Below are 24,982 nucleotides of genomic sequence, written 5' to 3'. Positions count from 1 at the left end.
ACAGCCCTTGTAAATGCTGCCACACACACAGCCCTTGTAGATGCTGCCACACACACACACACACACCCCTTGTAGATGCTGCCACGCACACCTCTTGCAGATGCTGCCACGCACACCCCTTGTAGATGCTGCCACGCACACCCCTTGTAGATGCTGCCACGCACACCCCTTGTAGATGCTGCCACGCACACCCCTTGTAGATGCTGCCACACACACCCCTTGTAGATAGTGCCACACACACCCCTTGTAGATAGTGCCACACACACCCCTTGTAGATAGTGCCACACACACCCCTTGTAGATAGTGCCACACACACCCCTTGTAGATAGTGCCACACACACCCCTTGTAGATAGTGCCACACACACCCCTTGTAGATAGTGCCACACACACCCCTTGTAGATAGTGCCACACACACCCCTTGTAGATAGTGCCACACACACCCCTTGTAGATAGTGCCACACACACCCCTTGTAGATAGTGCCACACACACCCCTTGTAGATAGTGCCACACACACCCCTTGTAGATAGTGCCACACACACCCCTTGTAGATAGTGCCACACACACCCCTTGTAGATAGTGCCACACACACCCCTTGTAGATAGTGCCACACACATCCCAAGTAGATAGCTCTATTTGGGCTCCCTCTAGGAGTGGAATCCCCAGCCAGAGGGTTGCCGACGCTTTGACCAGGGATTCCTCTGCTGGAGGAGCCCCTGACGTCACTGTCCATACACAGTGACGTCAGGGGATCCTCCTGGACCGGAATGTGCTATCAGGGGCAACCCCAGACCGACCTGGGGTCCCAGAGCGGAGAACTAGTATAGGCTCTGCTCCAGAACTCTGGGTTTCCGCGTCAAAAAACTAGTTAAAAAAACTCTGTGTGAACATAGCCCAATATGGACGGAGTTGTCTGTAATAAGACAACCGCTTTAGGCCTGATTTACACGCGCGTGTGCGTTTTGCGCACGCCAAAAAACGCTGCGTTTTGCGTGCGCAAAAGACACTTGACAGCTCCGTGTGTCATCAGTGTATGATGCGCGGCTGCGTGATTTTCGCGCAGCCGCCATCATAGAGATGAGGCTAGTCGACGTCAGTCACTGTCCAGGGTGCTGAAAGAGTTAACTGATCGGCAGTAACTCTTTCAGCACCCTCAACAGTGAATTCCGATCACCATATCGAGTAACCTGTTTAAAAAAAAAAAATTAGAGGTTCGTACTTACCGAGAACTTCCCGGCCGTTGCCTTGGTGACGCGTCCTTGGTGACGCGCCTCTCTTGACATCTGGCCCCACCTCCCTGGATGACGCGGCAGTCCATGTGACCGCTGCAGCCTGTGCTTGGCTTGTGATTGGCTGCAGCTGTCGGGAGTTATCGGTAAGTCAGAACTTTTTTTTTTTTTTACACGTTCACGTATATTGGGATCGGAAGTCACTGTCCAGGGTGCTGAACCAGTTTAACTCTTTCAGCACCCTGGACAGTGACTGTCTCCTGCCGGGTTCGGTCAAAACGAGTTTGGCCGAACCCGGTGAAGTTCGGTTCGCTCATCTCTAAGACACTCCGTTCGGATGTTTGTAAACAGAAAAGCAAGTGGTGCTTTTCTGTTTACATTCAGTTTGACAGCTCTTGCGCGAATCACGCAGTTCGCACGGAAGTGCTTCCGTGCGACCTTCGTGGTTTTCACGCACCCATTGACTTCAATGGGTGCGTGATGCGCGAAAAACGCAGAATTTTAGAACATGACGTGAGTTTTTTTCAGCGCACTCACGCTGAGCAAAACTCACGGACTGTCGGCATGCCCCCATAGACTTGTATAGGTCCGTGCGACCCGCGTGAAAAGCACGCGAGTCGCACGGACGTATATCACGTTCGTGTAAATGAGGCCTTAACCAGTGATAAAGCTAGAGGGGTGAAACTTGCATGGCAGATCTCACAACTTATCCATTTGTCCATCAACTGGAAAAGAACCAAGTCTGTAAGCACAGTCCAATGGTACTGTATATTGCCCATAGTCAATACTCGCAGTACAAACAGTTAGGCCCCATGCACACGAACGTAAAAACGCCCGTAATTACGGCACGTTTTTACGGGCCCATGGACTTCTATTTGCTACGGGTACCTCCCCGTATGCTTACGGGAAGGTGCCCGTGACGTTGAAAAATATAGAACATGTCCTATTACGGCACGGGCAGGCCCATAGAAGTCTATGGGCTCCCGTAATTACGGGTGACTACGTGTGTGCACCCGTAATTACGGGAGCGTTGCTAGGCGACGTTAGTAAATAGTCACTGTCCAGGGTGCTGAAAGAGTTAAACGATCGGCAGTAACTCCTTCAGCACCCTGGACAGAAACTACTGATCACAATATAGATCAACCTGTAAAAAAAAAAAAATAAAAAAAAAGACGTTCATACTTACCCAGAACTCCCTCCTTCTTCCTCCAGTCCGGCCTCCCGGAATGACGTTTCAGCCCATGTGACCGCTGCAGCCAATCACAGGCTGCAGCGGTCACATGGACTGCCGCGTCATCCAGGGAGGTTGGGCTGGATGTCAAGAGAGGAACGCGTCACCAAGGCAACGGCCGGGTAAGTATGAATTTCTTTTACTTTTACCTCGGAAAGGGCTGCCCCTTCTCTCTATCCTGCACTGATAGAGAGAAGGGGCTGCCGATTAGTGAAGTGCAATTTTGCAGCGAAAACATGCCCGTAAATACTGGTGCAATACGTGTGACCAAGGACCCGTATTTACGGGAGGACAAAAATACGTTCGTGTGCATCAGGCCTTAGACACAAAAATTGGCCGATCCGTTTTAAACTACATAAGTAAAATATACAATTTTGAAAATACAATATCAGTTTTTGGTCAATTTTATCTGAATCATTTAAAAGGGGTTGTCCAGTACCAGACATCTGACTACCACCGTATAGGTCATCAGTAGATGATCTGTGGGGGGGTCTGACATCAGGACCCCACACCGTTAAAGAGGCTCTGTCACCAGATTCTCAAATCCCTATCTCCTATTGCATGTGATCGGCGCTGCAATGTAGATAACAGTAACGTTTTGTTGTTTTTTTTAAACTTTCATTTTTGGCCAAGTTATAAGCTATTTTATATATATATATATGCAAATGAGCTTTGAAATGGACAACTGGGCGTGTTTTTTTTCGTATGTCCAACTGGGCGTGTATTGTGTTTTTAACTGGGCGTGTTTACTTGTTTTACTAATTGGGCGTTGTGAATAGAAGTGTATGATGCTGACGAATCAGTGACCAATCAGCATCATGCACTCCTCTCCATTAATTTACACAGCACATAGTGTTCTTACTAGAACGATGTGCAGCCACATACACAAGTGTCCTGATAATGAATACACATGACCTCCAGCCTGGACGTCATGTGTAGTCAGAGACACTTCTGAATCTTTTCTGTGAGATTTCCAGCAAGGGAAACAAAATCTCGTTTACCTCGTAATCTCGCGAGATTACGCGTGGCTTGCTGGAATCTCACAGAAAAGTTTCAGAAGTGTCAGGATTTTGACTACACATGACGTCCAGGCTGAAGGTCATGTGTATTCATTATCAGGACACTTGTGTATGTGTATTAGAGTAGCGATCGGGGCATCAGGCCCTCATGTCGCCTAGTGGGACAAGTAAAAAAAGTAAAAAAAAGTTAATAAAAAAGTTAATAAAAATGTGGTAGAACAATAAAAACACACACATTTCAACTAAAAATAAAGCTAAACTGACTTTTTTCCCATAGTAAGTCTTTTATTATGGGAAAAACCGTAAAAATAAAAAAAACTATACATAATTGGTATCGCCGCGTACGTAACGACCCAAACTACAAAACAATTATGTAATTTATCCCGCACGGTGAACGCTGTAAAAAAAAAAAAACATGAAAAACAACGCCAGAATCTTTGTTTTTAGGTCACATCTCGTTCCAAAAATGCTATAAAAAGTGATCAAAAAGTCACATTTACTCCAAAATAGTACTAATAAAAAATTACAATCCGTGGCGCAAAAAATAATCCCTGACACCGCTTTGTGCACGCAAAAATAATAAAGTTATGGGTCTTAGAATGTCGACACAGAAAACAAATGATTTTATAAAAAAAGTGATGATATTGTGCAAAAGCTGCAATACATAAAAAAAACTATATAAATTTGGTATCGCCGTAATCGTATCGACCCGCAGAATAAAGCTAACATGTAATTTAGGGCGCACTGTGGATGCCGATAAAAAAAACAATAAAAACTATTCCAGAATTGCTTGTTTTTGGTCATTTCCTTTACCAAAAAATGAAATAAAAAGTGATCAAAAAGTCATATGTGTTCCAAAATGGTACCAATAAAATCTACAGCCCATCTCGCAAAAAACAAGCCCGCACACCGCTCAATCAACTGAAAAACAAAAAAGTTACGGAACTAGTAATGCGGTGATGAAAAAACATCTCAATGCGCAGGCCGGAGGGGAACATTGCTTCAGTTTCAGGGCCCTAGTATTTAGGAACTAGGAAAGGGAATGGACACAGCACATCCGCTGGAAGCGAGGGCGCCCGTATTATACCAGCGCAAAACTTTCCCAGTAATATTTCCCAAACTACGAAGGAGAAAAAGTCCCCAAAAGGTGCAGAGTGTTACAAAATGTGGATAAGAAAGAAAACCGTTTATCCGTGTGACACCGGCCTGCGCATAACGGATCGCTTCACAGCGTAACACACATCTATGGATAATTGTATTATTTACCCCATTATTATACCCTCTTATTATGACCTGTTGCACTCCGCACAGATTACATATACCCTGATGTACTCCGCACAGATTACATATGCCACCACATTATAAACGGAAATACCAGCAAAACCCCAAACAGAACTATTACCAAGCAAAATCCATGCTCAGAATGGCGGTCTTTCCCTTCTTAGCCCTACAGTGTGCCCAAACAGCAATTTATGGCCACAAGTAAGGCATTACCATACCCGGGAGAACCCGCTTAACAATTTATGGGGGTAAGATTCTCTAGGGGCACAACATCTTGTGCAGTGAATGGGCAGATCAGTGGAGAAATTGCAATTTTCACTTTGCACAATCCACTGCGTATTCATTTCTGAAAAACACCTGTGGAGTCTAAATTCCCACTACACCCCTTGATAAATGCCTTTAGGGGTGTAGCTTCTAAAACGGGGTCACTTTTGTTTGGTACATCAGGGGTTTTGCAAATGCAACATGGCGTCCGCAAACCATTCCAGCAAAATCTACGCTCCAAAAGATAAATACCGCTCCTTTTCTTCTGAATGCTCCCATATATGTAAACAGCTGATTATAACCACATATGGGGTGTTACCATACTCGGGAGAAATTACTTTACAAATGTTGGGGTGCTTTTTCTTCTCTATTCCTTGTAAAAATGAAAAATGTGTATCTAAAACGACATCTTGTTGGAAAAAAAAATTATCTTTCATTTTCATGGCTTAATTCTAATTAATTCAGCAAAAAACCTTTGGGATCAAAATTTTCACTATACCCCTAGATGATTCCTCAGGGGGTGCAGTTTCCCAAATGGAGTCACTTTTGGGGTGTTTCCACTGTACTAGTACTACAGGGGCTCAGCAAATATGACATGACACCCAGAAACTATTCCAAAATCCAAATGGTGCTCCTTCCATTCTGAGCCCTACCGTGTGTCCAAACAGATGTTTGTGACCACATGTGGGGTATTGTTTTACTCGGGAGAAGTTGCTTTACAAATGTTGTGGTGCTTTTTCTCCTTCAGTCCTTGTGGAAATTAAAAAAAAATACCTAAACCTACATTTTCTATGAAAAAAAATGTAGATTTTCGTTTTTACGGCCTACTTACAATAATTTCTGTAAAACACCTGTGGGGTCAAAATGCTCACTATACCCCTAGATAATTTCCTCAAGGGGTATAGTTTCCAAAATGGGGTCACTTGTTGGGGGTTTCCATTGTTTTGTCCCCTAGGGGGCATTGCAAATGCGATATGGCCTCCGCAAACCATTCCTGCTAAATTTGAGCTCCAAGAGCCAAATGGCGCTCTTTCCCTTCTAAGCCCTGCCGTGTGTCCAAACAACCGTTTATTACCACATGTGGGGTATTGTTTTACTCGGGAGAAATTGCTCTACAAATGTTGTGGTGCTTTTTCTACTTTAGTTCTTTTGGAAATGAAAAAAAATTAGCTAAACCTACATTTTATTTGAAAAAATATCGATTTTCATTTTCATGGCCTAGTTCAAAAATTTTTGAAAAAAACTGGCCGATCAAAATGCTTGCTACACCCCTAGATAAATTCCTCGAGGGGTGTAGTTTCCCAAATGGGGTCACTTTTGGGGGGTTTCCACTGTTTTAGTTCCACTAGACCTGTTCAAAGCTGACATGGTGCCTAAAATATATTCTAATAAAAAGGAGGCCCAAAATCCACCAGGTGCTCCTTTGCTTCTGAGGCCGGTGCTTCAGTCCAGTAGCACACTACAGCCACATGTGGGATATTTCCTAAAACTGCAGAACCTGGGCAATAAATATTGAGTTGCATTTCTTGGGTAAAACATTCTGTTGTACAAAAAAAATGGATTCAAAATGAATTTCTGGGAAAAAATAATGAACTTTGTAAATTTCACCTCTACTTTGCCTTAATTCCTGCGCAATCTCTAAAGGGTTAAGAAACTTTCTAAATGCTGTTTTGAATACTTTGAGGGGTGCAGTTTTTAAAATGGGGTGACTTATTGGGGGTTTCTAATATCTAAGGACCTCAAAACCACTTCACAACTGAACTGGCCCCTGTAAAAATAGCATTTTTAAATTTTCTTGAAAATGTGAGAAATTGCTGCTAAAGTTCTAAGCCTTGTAACGTCCTAGAAAAATAAAATGATGTTCAAAAAACGATGCCAATCTAAAGTAGACATATGGGGGATGTTAGTTAGCAACATTTTTGTGTGGTATAACTGCCTGTCTTACAAGCAGATTCATTTAAATTGAGAAAAATGCAAATTTTTGCAATTTTTCGCTAAATTTTGGTGTTTTTCACAATTAAATACTGAATGTATCGGACAAATTTTGCCAGTAACATAAAGTCCAATGTGTCACGAGAAAACAATCTCATAATCGCTTGGATAGGTAAAAGCATTCCGGAGTTATTACCACATAAAGTGAAACATGTCAGATTTGAAAAATGAGGCTCTGTCAGGAAGGTCAAAAGCGGACAAAGAGGGAAGGGGTTAAGCAGCACGGCTGTCTCCGGGCAGCGGATGTCCATGCTAAAAGCAGATGGCTCCGGACATGGAATAGTGGCCGAGCTGCAGCTCTGCTCCTAATCAAGTGTATAGGAGCAGAGCTGCAGCGCTGCCACTATGCATTGTACGGAGCCAACTGCTTCAGGCTCCGTACATTGCATAATGTGCCACAACATCCGGTGCCCACAGGCCACCGAAGCAGCTGATCGGTGCGAGGTTCGGGTGTCGGACCCACACGATGACATACTGGTGACCTATTCGGTAGTGGACAACCCCTTTAATGAAAGTATATAATGCAACCCTCAATATCTTAACAGAATGAATCATTTTCAAATACTTCCTCACAGTAAGGTCATACATGGAGACCATTAAAGCTGACTAAGAATACTTTCTCTATGATACTTTTAAGTAAGAACACCCGTACTAAATAAATTCCCACTCCCTATCAACCGAATTCACTTAAGCTCAAGTATTTTACCGTATTTTTCAGATTATAAAACACAGAGAAGATGGCTTAGCACAATTTTCAACAAAATCGGGATAGTTATAGTCCTTTATTAATTGCTTATCAACTGAAAGATTTCTATCGACTGCAAATTATACCAAAACAATTGTATTTTACAAACATAACCTAGGCAGGCTCTCTTATAGTTATTATAATACTGAAATACCTATACTCCAGTCAGAATGCAAGACGTGAACTATTGCTTTTTTTTTCTTTTCAGTGGGAAAATTCTTATTCTTTATCCTTCTAGCCTTTCTTTTCTACTTGCATGCAGGAGAGAATCTATATCCTCCGTGCCTTGCTGTAACAATACAGAACTGAAACAATGGCGTAATACTAGAAACTTTCATATGTCTGGTCCTGTGTTTTGTGCAAAACACTCACTAAATGCCCCGTACAAAGAAAGGATGACAGGCAGAGCTGGACATGTTGAGAGAACTCTGGTAACACTTCAAAAAAAATCACCTCTTTCAGTGTCCACAGCAAAATGTTTGACTTGCGGACTCTCAATTTCCTCACTTCTTTTCTGCATTTTTATTTACACAGCGCGTGGATGGGATTTGTTGAAATCCACTCTGTGCACACATACCATAAAGGTGAATAATAAAACTAATATCTATTCAGTCTTTTTTTGTAGGATTCAAATTTCCTTCTTTTTTCCTTTTGTAATTGAATTATGTTAACCAGAAAAATGCATAGCACTATATAACCCTCTCACGTGTTTCCAATACCAAATATGTATAATTTGCCTAACATACATAGCTACTACATCACCTGAGAACAAAGGCCCCCATATTTATTCTAGCTGGTCCCCCACTGTTAGCTGGTGAATGGGGTCTGTAAATGGGCGCAAAGTACCCTTTTACAAACATTTTACATAATATGGACGTATTAATACAAGGGTGCAAGACGCCCATGTGACATGCATCCATCTCAAAGAGGATGGACGCTCCGGGCAAGTTAAGAAGATTTATTTATTTCACACTTGTTTGCCTGGGGCTGTAAAAAAGCTGGGATGGCATGATATGTGCCCTCCCAGCATTCCTTTGTAAGTAGATAATAGAGATCTGCATAAAGGGGAATACTCAGAGGACACTTATCACTTCCTCCCAGCAGGCTCTTATCCACCATGTCACAGTTGGAAGCCCGTGACATCACAGATTTCATGGCAACAGTCCAAGCACGTTTCCTGCATTTGGGTCCTAGTGCAACACTGTGTTTAGTGCTTCTCGTGAGAGGGAGCTGATCATTTGAACCTTCTGCACCTCGGGAGAGTCAAGCAGTTAGTAGATTTACGCCCTGGCTGCAAGGAGGATCAGCAGCTAGGATGTATAACTACAGATTGGCGGTCGGAAGGGGTTAATAAAGGAAGCCCGAGTGCTATTTCTTTCACTTAAGGCAATACTAACAGTAGGCATATGTTGTGTCCTGGTAGTATTTGTTGAGATTTTTGTTGCATAATGTAATGAGAACAGAGCGGTAATCTACTACACTTCTGCTGCAAATCTTGACTTGATGACAAAAATGTAAAAACATACTAATCTACACAATCTTAAAATAACGAATAACGATTTGAAAAAAAATGCACATTTACTTTTTGACTTAAGATGGCAAAATTTGAATAACTCTCCCAAAGGACTGCTTGTAGACCATACATCACAGCAACTGCTGACACCTCAACAAAACACACAATCTAATAATGATACTATGCAACATGATGGGACATCAGAGTATCATGGAAAACACGACAGGTACAGTGATAGACCATGGGGCAGCAATGGTAAGACTGAAAGCCTACACATAGTCAAGGCACAGATTCCCTTACTTGAGGGGAGCTGCCTGGAGAGAAACCTTGATTGGAGACAGGAGAAGTGGGAGACTGGTTGGCTGGGGACCCAGCATTACTGCGGTACTGCTGGAGAGAGGCCTACAGAACAACACAGAATTAAATACCACTGGCAGGTTACAGTCTGTATTTGACGACCTCCCCTGTGTACATTGATAATAGTGGATGACTTAAGTATAGGACTATTTTAATACACACATCAGTGTCTCCCATATTTGTAGCAAGCATATTACTAGAGACTTAATTTAGTCACATATTTTGGTGTACCTCCAGTGAAAAATTTAATCTTCACAGTGCTCTTAGATTCGCATATACATTAACCTTTGTGAAGCCCATTCCCTTAAATCTCAGCTGTTTTGAGCTACAGAACTATCCTTCTTCCTAATACACTAACAGAAAGTTTCTATCATTGTGTCATGTTACAGATTAAGTGGAGTTTTAACCTGGCTAGCCGAGAATGCATAACCCCCATCCTGCCCTCACGAGAGAGACCGCATGTTTAAATCAGTGTCTGTAAAGGGAATTTGCTAATTAAAGGGGTTTTTCCATCCTACATATTAATTGCCTTTGACTGCGACCTGCATTTGACGTGGCACCTATCTCTAGAACAATGGTCGCTGTAGCCCAATGTGGTGGCCACTGAATTCAGGCGTGCACTAGTGGACTGTCGCGCGTAAATTTCACAAAAATGAATGACCTGATTCAAGCTTGTAAACTTAAAGGGGTTGTCCAGTTTAGGGGCTGTTTTTTTTATACTGATGACTTATCCATGGGATAGGTCATCAGTATATGATCGGTGAGGGTCCGATACCCAAGCCCCGCACCGATCAGCTGTTCCAGCTACCGGAAGCTAAAGGCCACTATATAGCGGCCGTGCTGCAGTACTGCAGCTCTGGTCCTATTCAAGTGAATAGGGACAGAGCTGTAGTAACCCTGCACAGTCAGTATACAGGGGTCGTAGCCTTCTGCTTCCAGCACCAACCCCAGCATTGCTTTCGGAGCCTGGAGGCAGCCGGAACAGCTCATCAGTGCAGGGTCCGAGTGTCGGACCACCCCCCCCCACCCCCACGATCATATACAGAATAACCTATCCTGTGGATAGATCATCAGTATAAAAAAACAGACCCCAAACTGGACAACCCCTTTAAAGTGTACCTTCGACAATAAGTTATTCGTACAAGCGCAAAGATAACAAGCTTTGTATATGTTATTACAGAAAAATTCATCTTTCGCCACTTATCTACTCTTTGCTGTACGGATTTTATCAGTGAATTAGGCATGAATGAACAGTTAAAGAGGATCTGTCACTATTTTAGTAATGACCAGTCTCCTAGCTAATCTAATTGGCGCGGTCACGCTGATAATGCTAGTGATAATTGTGTCCCAAAAAGTTTATTTTAAAAGTTATGAGCTTTTTTCTAAATATGCAAATAAGACTATACTTGACAAGTGGATGTTAACACCAGCGATTCTTCTGAGGTGGAGCTACCTCACAGCCTCTGACGCTGTCCTATCAGCATGAAGCTTCTTCACCACACAGTATGAGAAACTGAGTCTGGAGGGAAGGGGGATTACTTCAAATAGCCATATCCCTCGGATGTGGACCACCTAGAACAGTTCAGTTGGTTCTGAAGGCATATGAAAGATGAGATTCTAATCTTTCATATGACACCAGGATCGCAGTTCTAGCTGTGAAACCACCGGAGATTTCACCAGTTGAAAACACAGTCGGGAATGGAAGCTGTATACTATATGATCACGCTGTGTTGCTGGGCAGGGAAGGGGGAGAAGCTGTATGCTGATTGGACAGCATCATACAGAAAACATTACACCGAGCATTTGGCAAGTATAGCCAAGTTAGCATATTTCGAAAAATGCATAGAACTTTGGTTTTTTTTTCAAAAACATTTATTTGCAAAAACACTAGTTATCAGCATGACTGCGCCTATTAGATTAGTTATGAGAGAGGGCATTCATAAACTATTGACTGATCCTCTATAAGGAGGCCAGGGGGAGAAGGAAAGGAGTTTTGTAAGTAGAGGAAAAGGCGTTTTTTTTGTAATGAGATATTACAATGTTTCTTATCTTTGCTTTTACTGTTGATATATAGAAAGTTGTTTATAGTCGGAGGTACACTAACTTTTGCTGCTAAAGTGAGATTTGTAACTTTAGTTATGAATAACAAAAGCTTAATTAAACACTGATTAAATGGTAATTTTTTTTTTTTTTTACAAAAAAAGTAATTATAGACGTTGTAGTATTATTACTAGGAGGAAAACACTGCAGTAGAATAAATGACAAAACAAACGCTAGTAATCAAACTAGGAGCCCAATTGAATTTTCTAAGTTGCCAAACAATTAGGAGTTAGTAAAACATTTTTTTACACCTCGAGGTTCCCCCAGTCCTGCATAATTCCATAAATATGCAAAGTCCTAATAAAAATTTCATTTTGTTAGTCAATTCACATCCCTTTAATGAGAATTTGAGGAAGAAAAGATCTGAGATCACCCACATTTCTGCTTGATGCACAACCATCCATTTCATTTTGCAGTTTTTAAAGCGGTTACTAATGCAAACCCCTTTTAGTGTATCATTTTGATGCCCTAATAGTTATACTTTGTGAGTGCTTTTGTATCCACTAGTACCTTTCAGCGAGTCAGCAGCTCTAAAAAGATCATGTCAACTGAACGGTCAATGGGGCGTTTCTATCTAAATGGCAAGGGGGCGTGATCTATTCGCTCTGACACTGTCCAATCAGCCACAGACAGTGTTAGGGCGGCTTACGATGTGTTCCCTCCCGCGAGAACACACACAGACTGGTGGTTCTGCAGAAAGCATTCTCTCAATTTGTGTGTGTTCTCGCAGGATGGAACACAGCGAAAGCCGCCCTGACACTGTCCGAGGCCGATTGGACAGTGTCAGAGCGAAGAGATCACGCCCCCTTGCCATTTAGATAGAAACGCCCCATTGACAGTTCAGGGGCTTATTTACATATCGGGCCCCAAATATAAAGGCACCGATATGTAAATAACGGAGGAAAATAGGAATTTTTTTTAAAGTGAGAAGGTGTTTGCGAAGCCCTGCCTATTACATGCTGCACATGTATGGGCAGGTGAAAGGTACTCTTTAAAGGGAATGAATTGCCTAGATTTGTTTCTTGTTTTCTAATCTGTTTTTATTTTCGAATTGCAGATTGCTTTATTTTAATTTTCTGAACAAGATTATGGGTGTCGGCCATCTGTTGCTATAACTCAGAGATTTGCTTTTACAGCAGCCACACGGACCATAGAAGACAATAGTCTTGAGATGACTCATTGAGTTCTGTGTGATCGTGTTCTAGGCATGCTCTATGACCTGTTCAGAAGAGGCATGCTCCTGTTTTATCTGCCTCCAGCTTTGTAATAGAGGTGTGACTGATCAATGGAATCCTGCCTGTGATGACTGCTTAGAAGTGATCTCTACAGGAAGTGTCAAGCTTTTTGTAACGCTCAGTAGCTAGAGTAAAAACTGCAAGGTTTCAGGATCATTTTCCCTTTTTTTTTTTTTTTAATACGGTTTAATGACATGGAAAATTTAAAAAAAAACTCGTAAAAAAATATGTTAACATAAAATCTTGATCTAAATAATAGGCAATTTTCTGATGACAATTCCTTTGAAGGAACGCTAAACATAGAAAAGAATGATACAAAGTAAAACAGAAGATAAACTTGCCCACACTGTTTGTCAGTCTACAGGATTTACTGCATGTTCCTGAAGCACATAATCTTGTAGAAATCCTGCAGAGAACACACGGATTCATTTCTTGCTGATCCCTTCCATTTCTGGCTAGTAAACGGCTGAGGGGGCAGGGCTTAAAATCTGTGTGTATTATTTCAGACAGGGCAGACGGCGAAGGTTTCCTGCTGCAGCCAGTTTCCTTACAGTCACACACAGGATTGTGAGAGGGGGCTGGCTAATCTCCCAGGGCGCACACAGATTTTTTATTTTTTTTATTTATCTCTCAGTTTTAATTGAAATTTGAGACAAAATAAGATCAAAGGGAAGGAAGAGATTAGGTAAAGAATTGCTGGGATAGTTTTGTTTTTGGTGAATATTTTAGGTTTAGTGTTTTTCATCACAAGATCCTTTTCAGAGCTGCTAACTGGCTGAAAGGGATCATGTGACTCCATATAAACAGGAAATGCAGTTTTGCGGGTGTTATTGAACCCACTAATATAAACTATTAGGGTTGCACACTGCCTTTTTTTAAAAAAAAAAAAAAAAAAGGTGGTCATAGTGACAAGTTTTCTTTATGCTATTCTAGAAACATTACTGTTACAAGTAACAAAGGACACTGATTTTTTGTGTCCACTCCTATCATACAATTTTAGTAGCTCTAAATGTTTTTATACATTTAACCAAGAATACAAGCAATTTTCATACTTTAAAAAAGTGCAGCTGTGCGCCTCTAAGTGGTCTACAGACATTAAAACTTCCATATCTCTTCCACAACTAAAACCTGCCAAATCTTTCTTCAAGTGGGCCATAAAACAGTGTGCCTATTTAGAGAGAACTTTCCTTTTGGTTGGTTAATCTCACCATGTTCTATACAGAGCACTCCTATAATATAAAACCTGCAGCAACATAATGAATTAGACAGGGGGTGCAGATGTACGGCTACCACATGCTGCCAAGTCACAGATAAAATTGCTTTATTCGTCAATGGAAATAAAAACCCATAGAAAGTAAATTACCCATAAAAACATTCATAGTTTATATTAACCAAGACATAGGAATTATAATAAAGCTGTATAAAACCAACAATATTTTCTTACTTACCGAATTGATATCAATAGCCAGTGATGAAGGAGTTTGAATGCCGGGTGGTGACTGTGGAACGGTTGTTGATATTGTGACTGTGAGAGGAGGGAGCTGTGTACCTCTTTGTAAACCAGAGCCCTGCATTAATGAGCCTTGGGACAGGCCACTCGGCACTTGGGTTTGCTGCTGTGAAGCGGAGTGTGTAAAAAAAGTGTAGGGGGGTAGTTGCTGTTCCAGAGACAAAGCATCCATTGCTTCTGCCTGTAAGTATACAAAAAAAAAACAAAAACAAACACCCATGTACTTTACTACTGTGAAAAGGACAAAGACATTGTGACATTAAAACATACCTTATTTTTCCAGAATAAGGTGTCACTTGTGTACATTAGGAATAACACTATTCCTGACCATTATATGACTGGTATATGGCATAGTTTACCAGTTGTACCCTTTCTCTGAGCTAGTGTGTACAGTCTTAGGCTGGGCTCCCACAAACAGAATTCTGCGCGGAAAATACGCAGAATTTACAGTAGTAGCAAAGTAGATGAGATTTTGCAAATCTCAAGCCCACACTGCGGATATAAATTGTGTTAAACTCGTGCGTAACGTGTTTTACAGTGCGACCTACTGAGTATTCTGAGATGAGATGCTGCATGTTTGGCCCATAGATTTCAATGGGGAGCATAAATTCTGCAATAAAAATCGCAAGTTGAGTTGTGTTGCAGTTTGTTCAGCAATTCCGCAGTGGATCCGCAGATGCACATAAAAGTTTGCTATACATTTTTTGGTGACTGATTTAACCTGCAATTTATGAGATTCCACTGCAGATTTTCTGTTGCAGAAAATCTGCTGTTTCCTGACCGTGGACACATAGATAGCTAGATAGAGATAGATCGGTAGATGGAAACTACAACAGTATTGAGGACATTATACAACTGTAATGAGAAGTGTAGCAGAGAATCCAGCACTGGGGTGACATAACTACAAGCAGCTGCAAAATGTCTTCAATTTCAGCAGTCTATCTGCTTTGCTTTGTTTCTAGAGACAGATTTATCTTGACAAGAGGGGGTGGACAGCAGATTACAGGAAGCGAGACACCTAGTGGCAATATCATCACACAGAATTTGCATGGATAAAAGAACTAAATTTTAACAGTAAAGCTTCGTTCACATATGCGTCAGAGCTCTATTCTGCCGTTCCGTCTGAGCTTTCCGTCAGAATGGAGCCCTGACTGAAAAAAACGGAAACCATCGTTTTGACCAATTGAATAGCGCAGTCAACTACAGTATTGATTCCGTCTAAACAACGGAACCCTTGCGCAACTGAGTCAAATGTAAACTATTGGCACCGGATCCGTCACAATTGAAATCAATGGTGATGGAAACAGAAACCTATGGTTTCCGTTTGTTTCAGTCAGGGTCACGTTCTGACAGGAAGCTCCGAACGGGACCCTGACACAGATGTGAACAAAGCCTAAATAAATTACAAAGTTGATAAATATCAGGTAACCTATTTGATTAGCATAAGCTGATTGAAAAGTTAGTGTCCATTTAAGGGAACACTGAACCTAGAAATTGATGATAAAAAGTAAACAGGAGATATATTTTCCCCCACTGTTTGTCAGTCCGCAGGATTTTCTACATATTCCTGAAACAACCAAACAGTCTTGTAGAAATCCTGCAAACACCACAGGGGCTAGTCTCCTGTTGATATGTTCTATTTTCGGCTGGGGATTGGCCGAGGGAGTAGGGTTATCAATATCTTCGTCTCACTGTAGACAGGGCAGAGGGGAGAAGCGGCTGCACCAGCCTGTTGCCTTACAACCAGACACAGGACAGTGAGAAGGGGGAACATGGCTGATCTACTGGGACACACAGAAAAGATTTCTCAGTTTGAATTGTGATATGAAACAAATGAGATGAAAGCAATGCAGGATACAAAAGGGAGGAAGTGCTGAGGTTAAAGAGAACCTTTCACTAGCTCATTCATGTGCGCGTCTCAGTGCACCATGTTATAGGCACTGCTGCACAGACCCTGGGGCACTTTCACCCCTTAATGACCAAGCCTGAAAAGGCCTTAATGACCTGCTACATTTTTCCGTTTTTACCGCTCTGTCTTTCAGTAGCCAAACTTTTTTTATTTTTTCATGGAAGTGGCCGTATGAGGCATTGTTTTATGCGGGAGAAATTGTATTACTTTTTATCACAGTTTGGGGGGGTAGAAAAATATTATTTTTACGGCATGAATATAGAAAAAAGCGATTCTCGTCATCCTTTTTCTTGTTTATTTTTTATACTGTTCACGTTTCACGCTAATAACCAGTTCGATTAATTTTTCAGGATATTTCAGGTCGTTTAGATACCTAATATGTATAGGTTTTTGCTTTTATTTAATGTAGGGAAAGTTATACTTTATGCAAATAATTACTTTCTTTTGGGACATTTTTTTTTACATTTATTTTGTTACTTTTTTTTAATCCCATTAAGGGATAACTTTATTTACAACTATTTTTTACTTATGTATTAGAATACTCCTGCATGCTAATACATTACACTGTGTCACAATGACACAGGCGGCTGTTAGTGCAACACATATTGTACCCTAACAGCAGGCTTTCTGAACAGAGAGCCCTGGGGTCCTTTGTAGGTCCCCAGGGCTGACTGCAGAGGGATTCCCTGCTCTAAACATAGTTACATAGTTTGTACTGTTGAAAAAAGACATGTCCATCAAGTTCAACCAAGGGATGGGAAAGGGGAAGTAAAAAATTTCTACACATAGGACCGAATATTTTTTTGTTCTAGGACATTATCTAAGCCTTTTTTTTAAAGGGAAGATGTCACCGAAATGTTTTTTTTATATGTTTTTGCTTTTAGTATGTTATTAAAATAAATTTTAGTTATTTGTGTTTTACAGAGAGAGTCAGAGCACTAAGTATCACGTCCCCCTGCGCTTTTCATGAAAAGAAACGCCCCACTAACTGTACAGGGGGTAATTTACATATCGGCACCACATATAACGGCACCGGTATCTCAAACAGAGGAGACTAGACAGGTAGTTTAAAATGCCCCAAGGTTTGTGCAGTAGTGCCTATAACATGTATGGGCTAGCGAAAGAATACATGAATGTTATACAGAATGCATGCTGCAACGAATGAATCGGGGAATATGTAAACCACGCTAAATTTATTGGAGATTTAAGGCATATATGAAACAATCTTCATACCTGAGTAATCGGAGAAATAGTTGGAGACATCTGTTGGGACTGTTGCCTTCTTGAATCTGAATTTAATGACAAAGAACTTGAGGGTTGTCGATGCTGCGATGAACATGTGACTGTTCCCTGTGTCGTCGTCATTCCTAGAATTTTAATACATGGTAATGTTAAAGAATGGAGCAGAAAACTGTAAGTAGTAGTAAAAGTGCAAAAAAAAACAAAACACTTGGGACGAATTCACACGCTGTGGAATTACCTCAGATTTACAGAGCAGATTCCACACTGTAAAGCCGCTGAAATTGACAGTACAATACATGCAGATGGGTTTTAAACACTCAAACACAAGCAAAAAAAATAAAATATCAGCGCAGGATTGAGAGTGGTAGATTCCTTAATCTATAGCATGTCAATTCTGTTGGGTCTTTTCACAGCGAATTTCACCCTTTGCAATGCATAGGGTGAAATAAACACCGAAATCTGCATGTCTTGTCACAGATCTGCTGCGAAATCCACAGTAAAAATAGCCTGTGTCTGTTTTAGTAAATGCTTGAATTCCACATAAAATAATTCTGTAGCACCTTTTCTTAGAACTCTGCATTTTGCAGTTATTCCTTCTGGAAATGTATGAATGGACAACTAGGTGTTACCATTCCCTTTTTCAATGGGGTGTGTCCCTACAAACTCGGACACTGTCAAATCAAGTCTGACAGTGTCAGACCATTTAGGGGCACAACCTGTTGACCAAGGGAATGAGAACACCCAGTTATCAATTTATTCATACAATTCAAGGAAGAAACTATAGACCTGTAAGTTTAATTGTCCATTGTGGCCAAACTCTGCTGACAAGCTTCTATGAGGAGGTAAGTTCTAGACTGGACCTGGGTAAGGCTGTGGATGTGGTGTATCTAGACTTTTCAAAGGCGTTTAATACTGTGCCGCATAAAAGGTTGGTATATAAAATTAAAATGCTGGGACTGGTGGAAAATATGTGTAATTGGCTTAAAAACGTTATCAGTGATAGAAAATAGAGTGTGGTTATTAGCACCTTGGCGCATAATCACGTACATGCATGCCATGGAAAGGCAACCATTCACGCATTCCGCCTGGCATGTACGTGATTGAGCACAGCTTCTGTGCCCGCAAAATCACCGCGGGAACCTGGCTGTGAATGGCAGCAGGGCTTCCGCTGCAACGGCTGGGTTTGTAAAAAAAAAAAAAAAAAAGAAAAAATACATATATCTGGAATCGCCGCGATTATAACAACCCGGACAATAAAGTTAACACATGAATTAAACAGACGGGTGAATGCTGTTCAAAAAACACACACAAAAACGACAAAAATACTTTTTTTTTCTCCATTCCCCCATTAAAAAAAAAAAGTTGATCAATAAGTCCCACGTAATCCAAAATAGTACCAATAAAAACTACATCTTGTTTTTTTGTGGGACGAGCCCACATATGGCTACACCAACTGAAAAAAAAAAAAAGTTACGGCTCTTGGAAAACGGTGATGCAAAAACCAAACATGTTTGATTAAAAAGGATTAAATTGTGCCAAAGTAGTAAAACAAACAAATACATACTGTATTTGGCATCACCGTAATCGTACTGACCCATAGAATAAGGTTAACATGTTATTAACACTGCATAGTGAACGGCATCAATTTGAAATGCGAAAAACCATGCTGAAATAGCATTTTTTTTCAAATTAATTAATAAAAGTTAATCAATATAACATATACACCTAAAATTGGTGCAATTGAAAAATACAACTCGTCCTGCAAAAAACAAGCCCTCATACGGCTATGTTAACATAAAAATAAAACAGGTATGGAAGGCGGGGAGGAAAAACCAAAAAAAGCTTGGTCATTAAGGCCAAAATAGGCCTAGTCCTTAAGGGGTGAATGGTAAGTCAGATAGAGTCACCATTACTAGTGGGGTTCCACAGGGGTCGGTATTTTGCCCCCTTTTAATATGTTTATAAGTGACCTTGTATAGGGTTTATAGAGTATAATTTCAGTATTTGCAGAGGATACGAAGCTCTGTAAAGTAATCAACACAGAGGAGGATAACGGAACACTACAGAGGGATTTGGGGAAGCTGGAGGTTTTGGCAGAGAAATGGCAAACAAATTTAATGTAGATAAATGTAAATTAATGCACTTGGGCCGAGGAAACAAATTCTACAATTATGCATTTAAATGGTAAAACTGCTACTGAAAAAGACCTGGGGATATTGGTGGACAGTAAATTTAACTTAAGCAACCAGTGCCAGGCAGCTGCTGCCAAAGCAAATACAATCATGGGATGGATCAAAAGAGGCATAGATGCTCATGACAAGAACAGTTTTGCCTCTATACAAATCACTAGTCAGACCACACATGGAATATTGTGTACAATCTTGGGCAAATGTGTATATGAAGGACACCGCTGAACTAGTGCGACCAAGGTAATTAAGGGAAAGGGTGAATTGCAGTATATATATATATATATATATATATATATATATATATATATACACACATACATACATACACACACATACACACACACACACACACACATACATACACAAGTACTAGATTCTGGACATGGGATGTTGATACAGAGATTTATTCTGATTGCCATATTGGAGTCAGGGAGGAATTTGGCATCCATCTCATGGGGTTTTTTGCCTTCCTCTGAATCGACACGGTAGAATTATAGGTTGGACTTAACGGACCTGTGCCTTTTTTCAACCTCATCAACTGTGTAACAGACGAAAGGCACAATACAGAGTTCTAAGTATACAGTATAGTTAGGCTAAGTTCACACTACCATTTTCTCCCGTTTAGGTCTCTTCCTTCGGAGGAAAAAATAACCGAAAATCCAAACGGAAGGCAACGCTTCTGTTTGAATTACCATTCTTTTGTTTCAGTTTGATTCCATTCGCCTCAGTTTCGCTAGGTTTCCGTTTTTGTCACGGAAGCAAAAGTGCTGCAGACATGTAGAGCAAAGTCGATCTGACAAAATAACAAATTACTTGTATTTATCCTGCTAGAATTTATTTAAAACTTGGCAAAGATGTTGAGGTAAAAAAAATGAATATATTTTCAAATAAAAAAAAAAGGGTGCACATAATGTATTGAAAAGTTTTTATTATTTTTTAGTGGGGAAGTAGAAAAAAAACCCTGCATTGCTTGTTATTCTTTTAAGTTTAGTTTTTACAGTGTTCACCCTGTTGTATAAACGACACGTCAACTAAAATAACTTGTGGGTCAGCAAGATTACGGCGATACCAAATTTATAGTTACTTTTTAGGTTTTACTACTTTTTGCAGAATAAAAATCTCTTAGAAAAGTTATGGTTTTGTCGCCATATTCCGCCATAAATATATTTTATTTTTTGTCAACTGAGCTGTGAGAGCGTTTTGTTTTACAGTATGAGTTGACGTTTTTATTATTACTATTTTGAGGTACACATGACTTTTTGACTGCCTTTTATCCTGGTAGACAGGATGTGTAGAATAAATAAATAAAAAATAATCTATTCTGGCTTTTTTTGGTGTTACGAATTACACATTTTTTTTTTGAAGTATTTATTATTACTATTTTGAGGTACACATGACTTTTTGACTGCCTTTTTATTCTGGTAGACAGGATGTGTAGAAAAAATAAATAAATAAATGAAAAAAAAAAAATCTATTCTGGCTTTTTTTGGTCCAAATAAATGTGCCCATTTTATAAAAGTCGGTTGTTATGGACGCAGTGTTACGAATTACATATACTTTGACATCATAAAGAATTTTTAATAGGGAAAAAAAGAGTGTTTTTTTGTACTCACCGTAAAATCTTTTTCTCGTTGTATTAATTGGGAAACACAGCACCATAGGGACACTGTAAAATGGGAATAGGCCCCTGCCATTAGGAGGCTGACACTAGGTAAGAAATGTCTTGGCTCTGCCCAAAGACACTGGCTTAATAAAAGTTTGTACAGAAGCAGTTGAAGACAAAAAACAAACATGTCCATGGTGGGAAGAAAACAAAAGGAAAAAGCAGCCACGCGATACGTCACACGCACATCTTCCCACAGCACATAGTGACCCAAACTGGCCTTAGAGAAGGCCAGAAAATGAATCTGGGAAAAATTTGGTGAAGGTGTGGACCAAAGGCCAGGTTGCAGATTTGCTGAGTTACTGTAAGCAAATAAAGCTTGATTGCTGGCCGCCTAGGAGGTACCAACAACCCTAGTAGAATGGGCTGTGACTGAAGGGGAGGAGCCTCACCCTTGGACAGATAGGCTTCCGAAATTATAGACCGGTTCCAGCACACAATGGCGGCCTTGGACCCTGACAGTGCGGTGCATGGTCCTTTTAGCCATGACTAAAAGACTATCCGAGTGCCAAAACAACTCCATCGTAGCCAGATAGATGCAAACAGCTGTCGCCACGTCAAGACGATGCAAATCCCACTCCATGGGATAAGATGGGGAGTGGCAGAAGAAAGGAAGAACAATCTCTTCATTGATATGGAAGGCCAAGATGGAATAAACCAGAAAATCCACCTTATCCCTATGGATAACTCTTGCTAAACAGGGCAGCCAGAAACAAAAACCTACAGATGGAAGTGACTGCTCCCAGAAAGTCAACTTTCCCGGAAAGTAGACTAAGCAAAAACGTCCCTCAAGGGTTCAAAAAAAGCATACTGAAGAGCCCCCAAGGACCAAATTGAGAACCCAAGTTTTAGTCGGATGTTTGTATGGAGGAACCGAATGAGCCACCCCCTGCCGGACAAGTCTTCACCTAAGAGCAAAGGGCCAGAGCTCGCTGAAAACGCATGGGCAAAGCAGAAGCCTGACCCTAAAGGCAAGACAAAACAAGTCCCAAATTAAGATCTGACTGTAGGAAGAACAAGAGTGGAACAATCCATCGGACAGCACCATGGCCAATTATGGTTTTCCTAGCCTTTAGCATGGTCTGAATGAATGTCCGAAAGAGGCCCTGGGCCCATTATAACTTCGGCTTTAACAGCCACAACGTTAAGCGCGATCTGATATAAAGTGGGGTGGAATAGTGGACCTTGAAGAAAAAAAAATAAGAAAAAAAAGGTTGGGACGAGTTGTAAGAAGCAAAGTTGTGTCCGCAAGCAGATTGGCGTAGCAGGCCCGGCGGGGCCAGTCTGGTGTCACCAGGATTGTGAAAATGCCTTTTCTTTTGGGCACCCTGGGCAGGAGCAGAATAAGAGGAAAGACATACAGGAAGGAGAACTTGTCCCATGGAGAGACCAGGACATCAACTGCGATGGTACTGGGATCCCAAGCCCTGGCCACATAGGATGGAACCATGTGAAGAGATCCACGTCTGGGGTGCCCCACTTCTGCAAAGTTAATGGAGTACCTCCCTATGGAGAGACCACTCGCCAGTATCTAGTCTTTTTCGACTGAGAACGTCAGCTTCTAAGTTGACCACTCCTGGTATGTGGACCACTGGCAGAGCTGGAATATGACAATCTGCCCGTAGAGGAATCCGAGAGGACTCCCAACAGAGCAGTTTGACTCTTTGTGCCATCTTTAGGTTCAGATAGGAAACCAACGTGGAGTTGTTGGTTTGGATCCTGACCAGGTGACCCTGGAGAAGGAGATTCCAATGGGAGAGTGCCAGGAAGATTGCCCTCAGTTCCAGAAGGTTTTTCTGTAAAGTAAACTCCTACGCTGACCAAGTGACCTGGACCAAGCGGAGGCCAAAAACTGCTCCCTATCGGGCAGAATCCGTAATCGTTGAGATGACAAGCTATTGGAGAAAGAAGGACCAGAACAGCGCAATGGCCAGAGAGTTCCTCGCACCAGTACAACTCCTGACAAATCCGAGAGGGCAGGAGAATCAACTTGTCCAGGGAAGTATGAGACTTGTACCATCGCGAAAGAATTGTTCCCTGGATGGTACTGGAGTGGAATTGTGCATATAGAACTGCATTGAAGGTCGATACCATTCTTTCCAGCGCCCGCATGAGAAGCGGATGGAAGAGGAAGTGTTTCCACGAAGAAGGGTAACTTCTGCCTGAAGAGTCCTGATCTTGTCCTCCGGTAGGTGGACTCTTGCTGACCTGGTTTGAAAGTTCATTCTTAGAAACTCCATGTTCTGAGATGGAACCAGGGAGGATTTCTCTTAGTTGATGATCCAGCCAAACCTTTGTAACGTGTTCATAGTGATGTGGAGATGGTGAAGTTTCTCCCATTTGGAGTGTGCGTTCACCAGAAGTCACCTAGGTAAGGAGAAGCTGCATAAGAGTCGCCAGGACACTGGTGGAGACACATGGAGCCACAGTGAGTCTGAAGAGTAGCGCGACACATTGGAAATGATGAGAAACTACCACGAAATATAGGAAACACTGGTTTGGCCCTTGTGATAGGGGTGTGGAGGAAAGCATCTGGAATGTCAATGGAATTCTCCTTAATCCTTTGATACTTCCAACTAGCGGGATTTCCCAGCTTCTTCAGATCGAGGATTGGACGGACAGATGCATCTTTTTTTGGTAGTGTGGTGAGTTATGAGTAGAAAATCCTGAAAACTTTTCATTGGAGGAACTAGATCGTAACCACCTACAGGAGTAGGGCACAAACAACCTGGGAAAAGCAGAAGTGCGATCCCGTGTGCAAGGCAGAGTCAACAGAAAAACCTTCCTTGAGAGAAAGGAGAACTCTGACACCACCTCCAGAACCCAGGCATTATTTACATGTCTCATGGAAGGAAAGCAGTAGTCTCCTCACTTGGACAGCTGACACGAGTGGGGACACACCTTCAGGCTGACAAGGTAGGGCGCTGTAGGCGGGTCTGGGCTCGAAGGAATGGCTGGTCCACTTGTCTGGTCTTGAAGAACGAGATAGGAAAGTTCTCTGTGGACGGAGAAAAAAGTCAGTACAGCGGGGGCAGTCCTTAGACAGAGGAGGGCCCTTTACCAACAGTAGCCTCGTAAATAATTCCAGACATTACCCCAAAAAGTCTGCTACTAAAAAAAGGAAGTCCAACGAGGACTTTGTTTGGAAGCCTGACTGGCTGCCCAAGATTTTAGCTAAATGGAACGCCGGCTGGCAATTAAGTTAGCCAAAGCACAGGCATTGAAGCAGGGCTCACTCAATAGAAACCTCAAAAGAAGTTGTAAATTATGTAGCGGAGATGCTAGGTTAGCCATATTCTTTTGTGGCACACCAAACTGAGCAAGTCTTGCTCAGCCAGGAGCATGCAAAGTCTGGGTGCAGGGTAGAACCTGCGGCAACAAATGCAGACTTGGTCTGTCAAGAGGGTCACTGAGTGATGCCGCATTTGTGGGGATGATGGTACCTTTCGACAGCTGTGAGATAGTGATCTATTTCTTCCTCGGTGGATTGGCCCAAGACATTAA

General features: G+C 41.6%; 1 protein-coding gene across 5 annotated transcripts in view; it reads right to left on the bottom strand.

The window, feature by feature from the left end:
• CRTC1 (CREB regulated transcription coactivator 1) overlaps nt 1-24,982 on the bottom strand; it is a 169,505-nt gene that overhangs the window by 21,940 nt on the left and 122,583 nt on the right. For 3 of the 5 annotated variants that reach the window (XM_075864532.1, XM_075864552.1, XM_075864544.1), the window contains 3 exons: nt 17,618-17,751; nt 14,414-14,656; nt 9,574-9,675 (listed from right to left, as the gene is read on the bottom strand). In XM_075864532.1, coding sequence (XP_075720647.1) covers nt 9,574-9,675; nt 14,414-14,656; nt 17,618-17,751 — 479 coding nt within the window. The remainder of the gene's footprint in view (nt 1-9,573; nt 9,676-14,413; nt 14,657-17,617; nt 17,752-24,982) is intronic. The other 2 variants (XM_075864539.1, XM_075864559.1) reach the window with 1 other exon arrangement.

This window comes from Rhinoderma darwinii, chromosome 1, assembly GCF_050947455.1.
Source record: "Rhinoderma darwinii isolate aRhiDar2 chromosome 1, aRhiDar2.hap1, whole genome shotgun sequence".
NCBI classification, from domain to species: domain Eukaryota; kingdom Metazoa; phylum Chordata; class Amphibia; order Anura; family Rhinodermatidae; genus Rhinoderma; species Rhinoderma darwinii.
The sequence above is the reverse complement of the archived record's forward strand: the minus strand, read 5'-3'. Positions and strand labels throughout refer to the sequence as shown.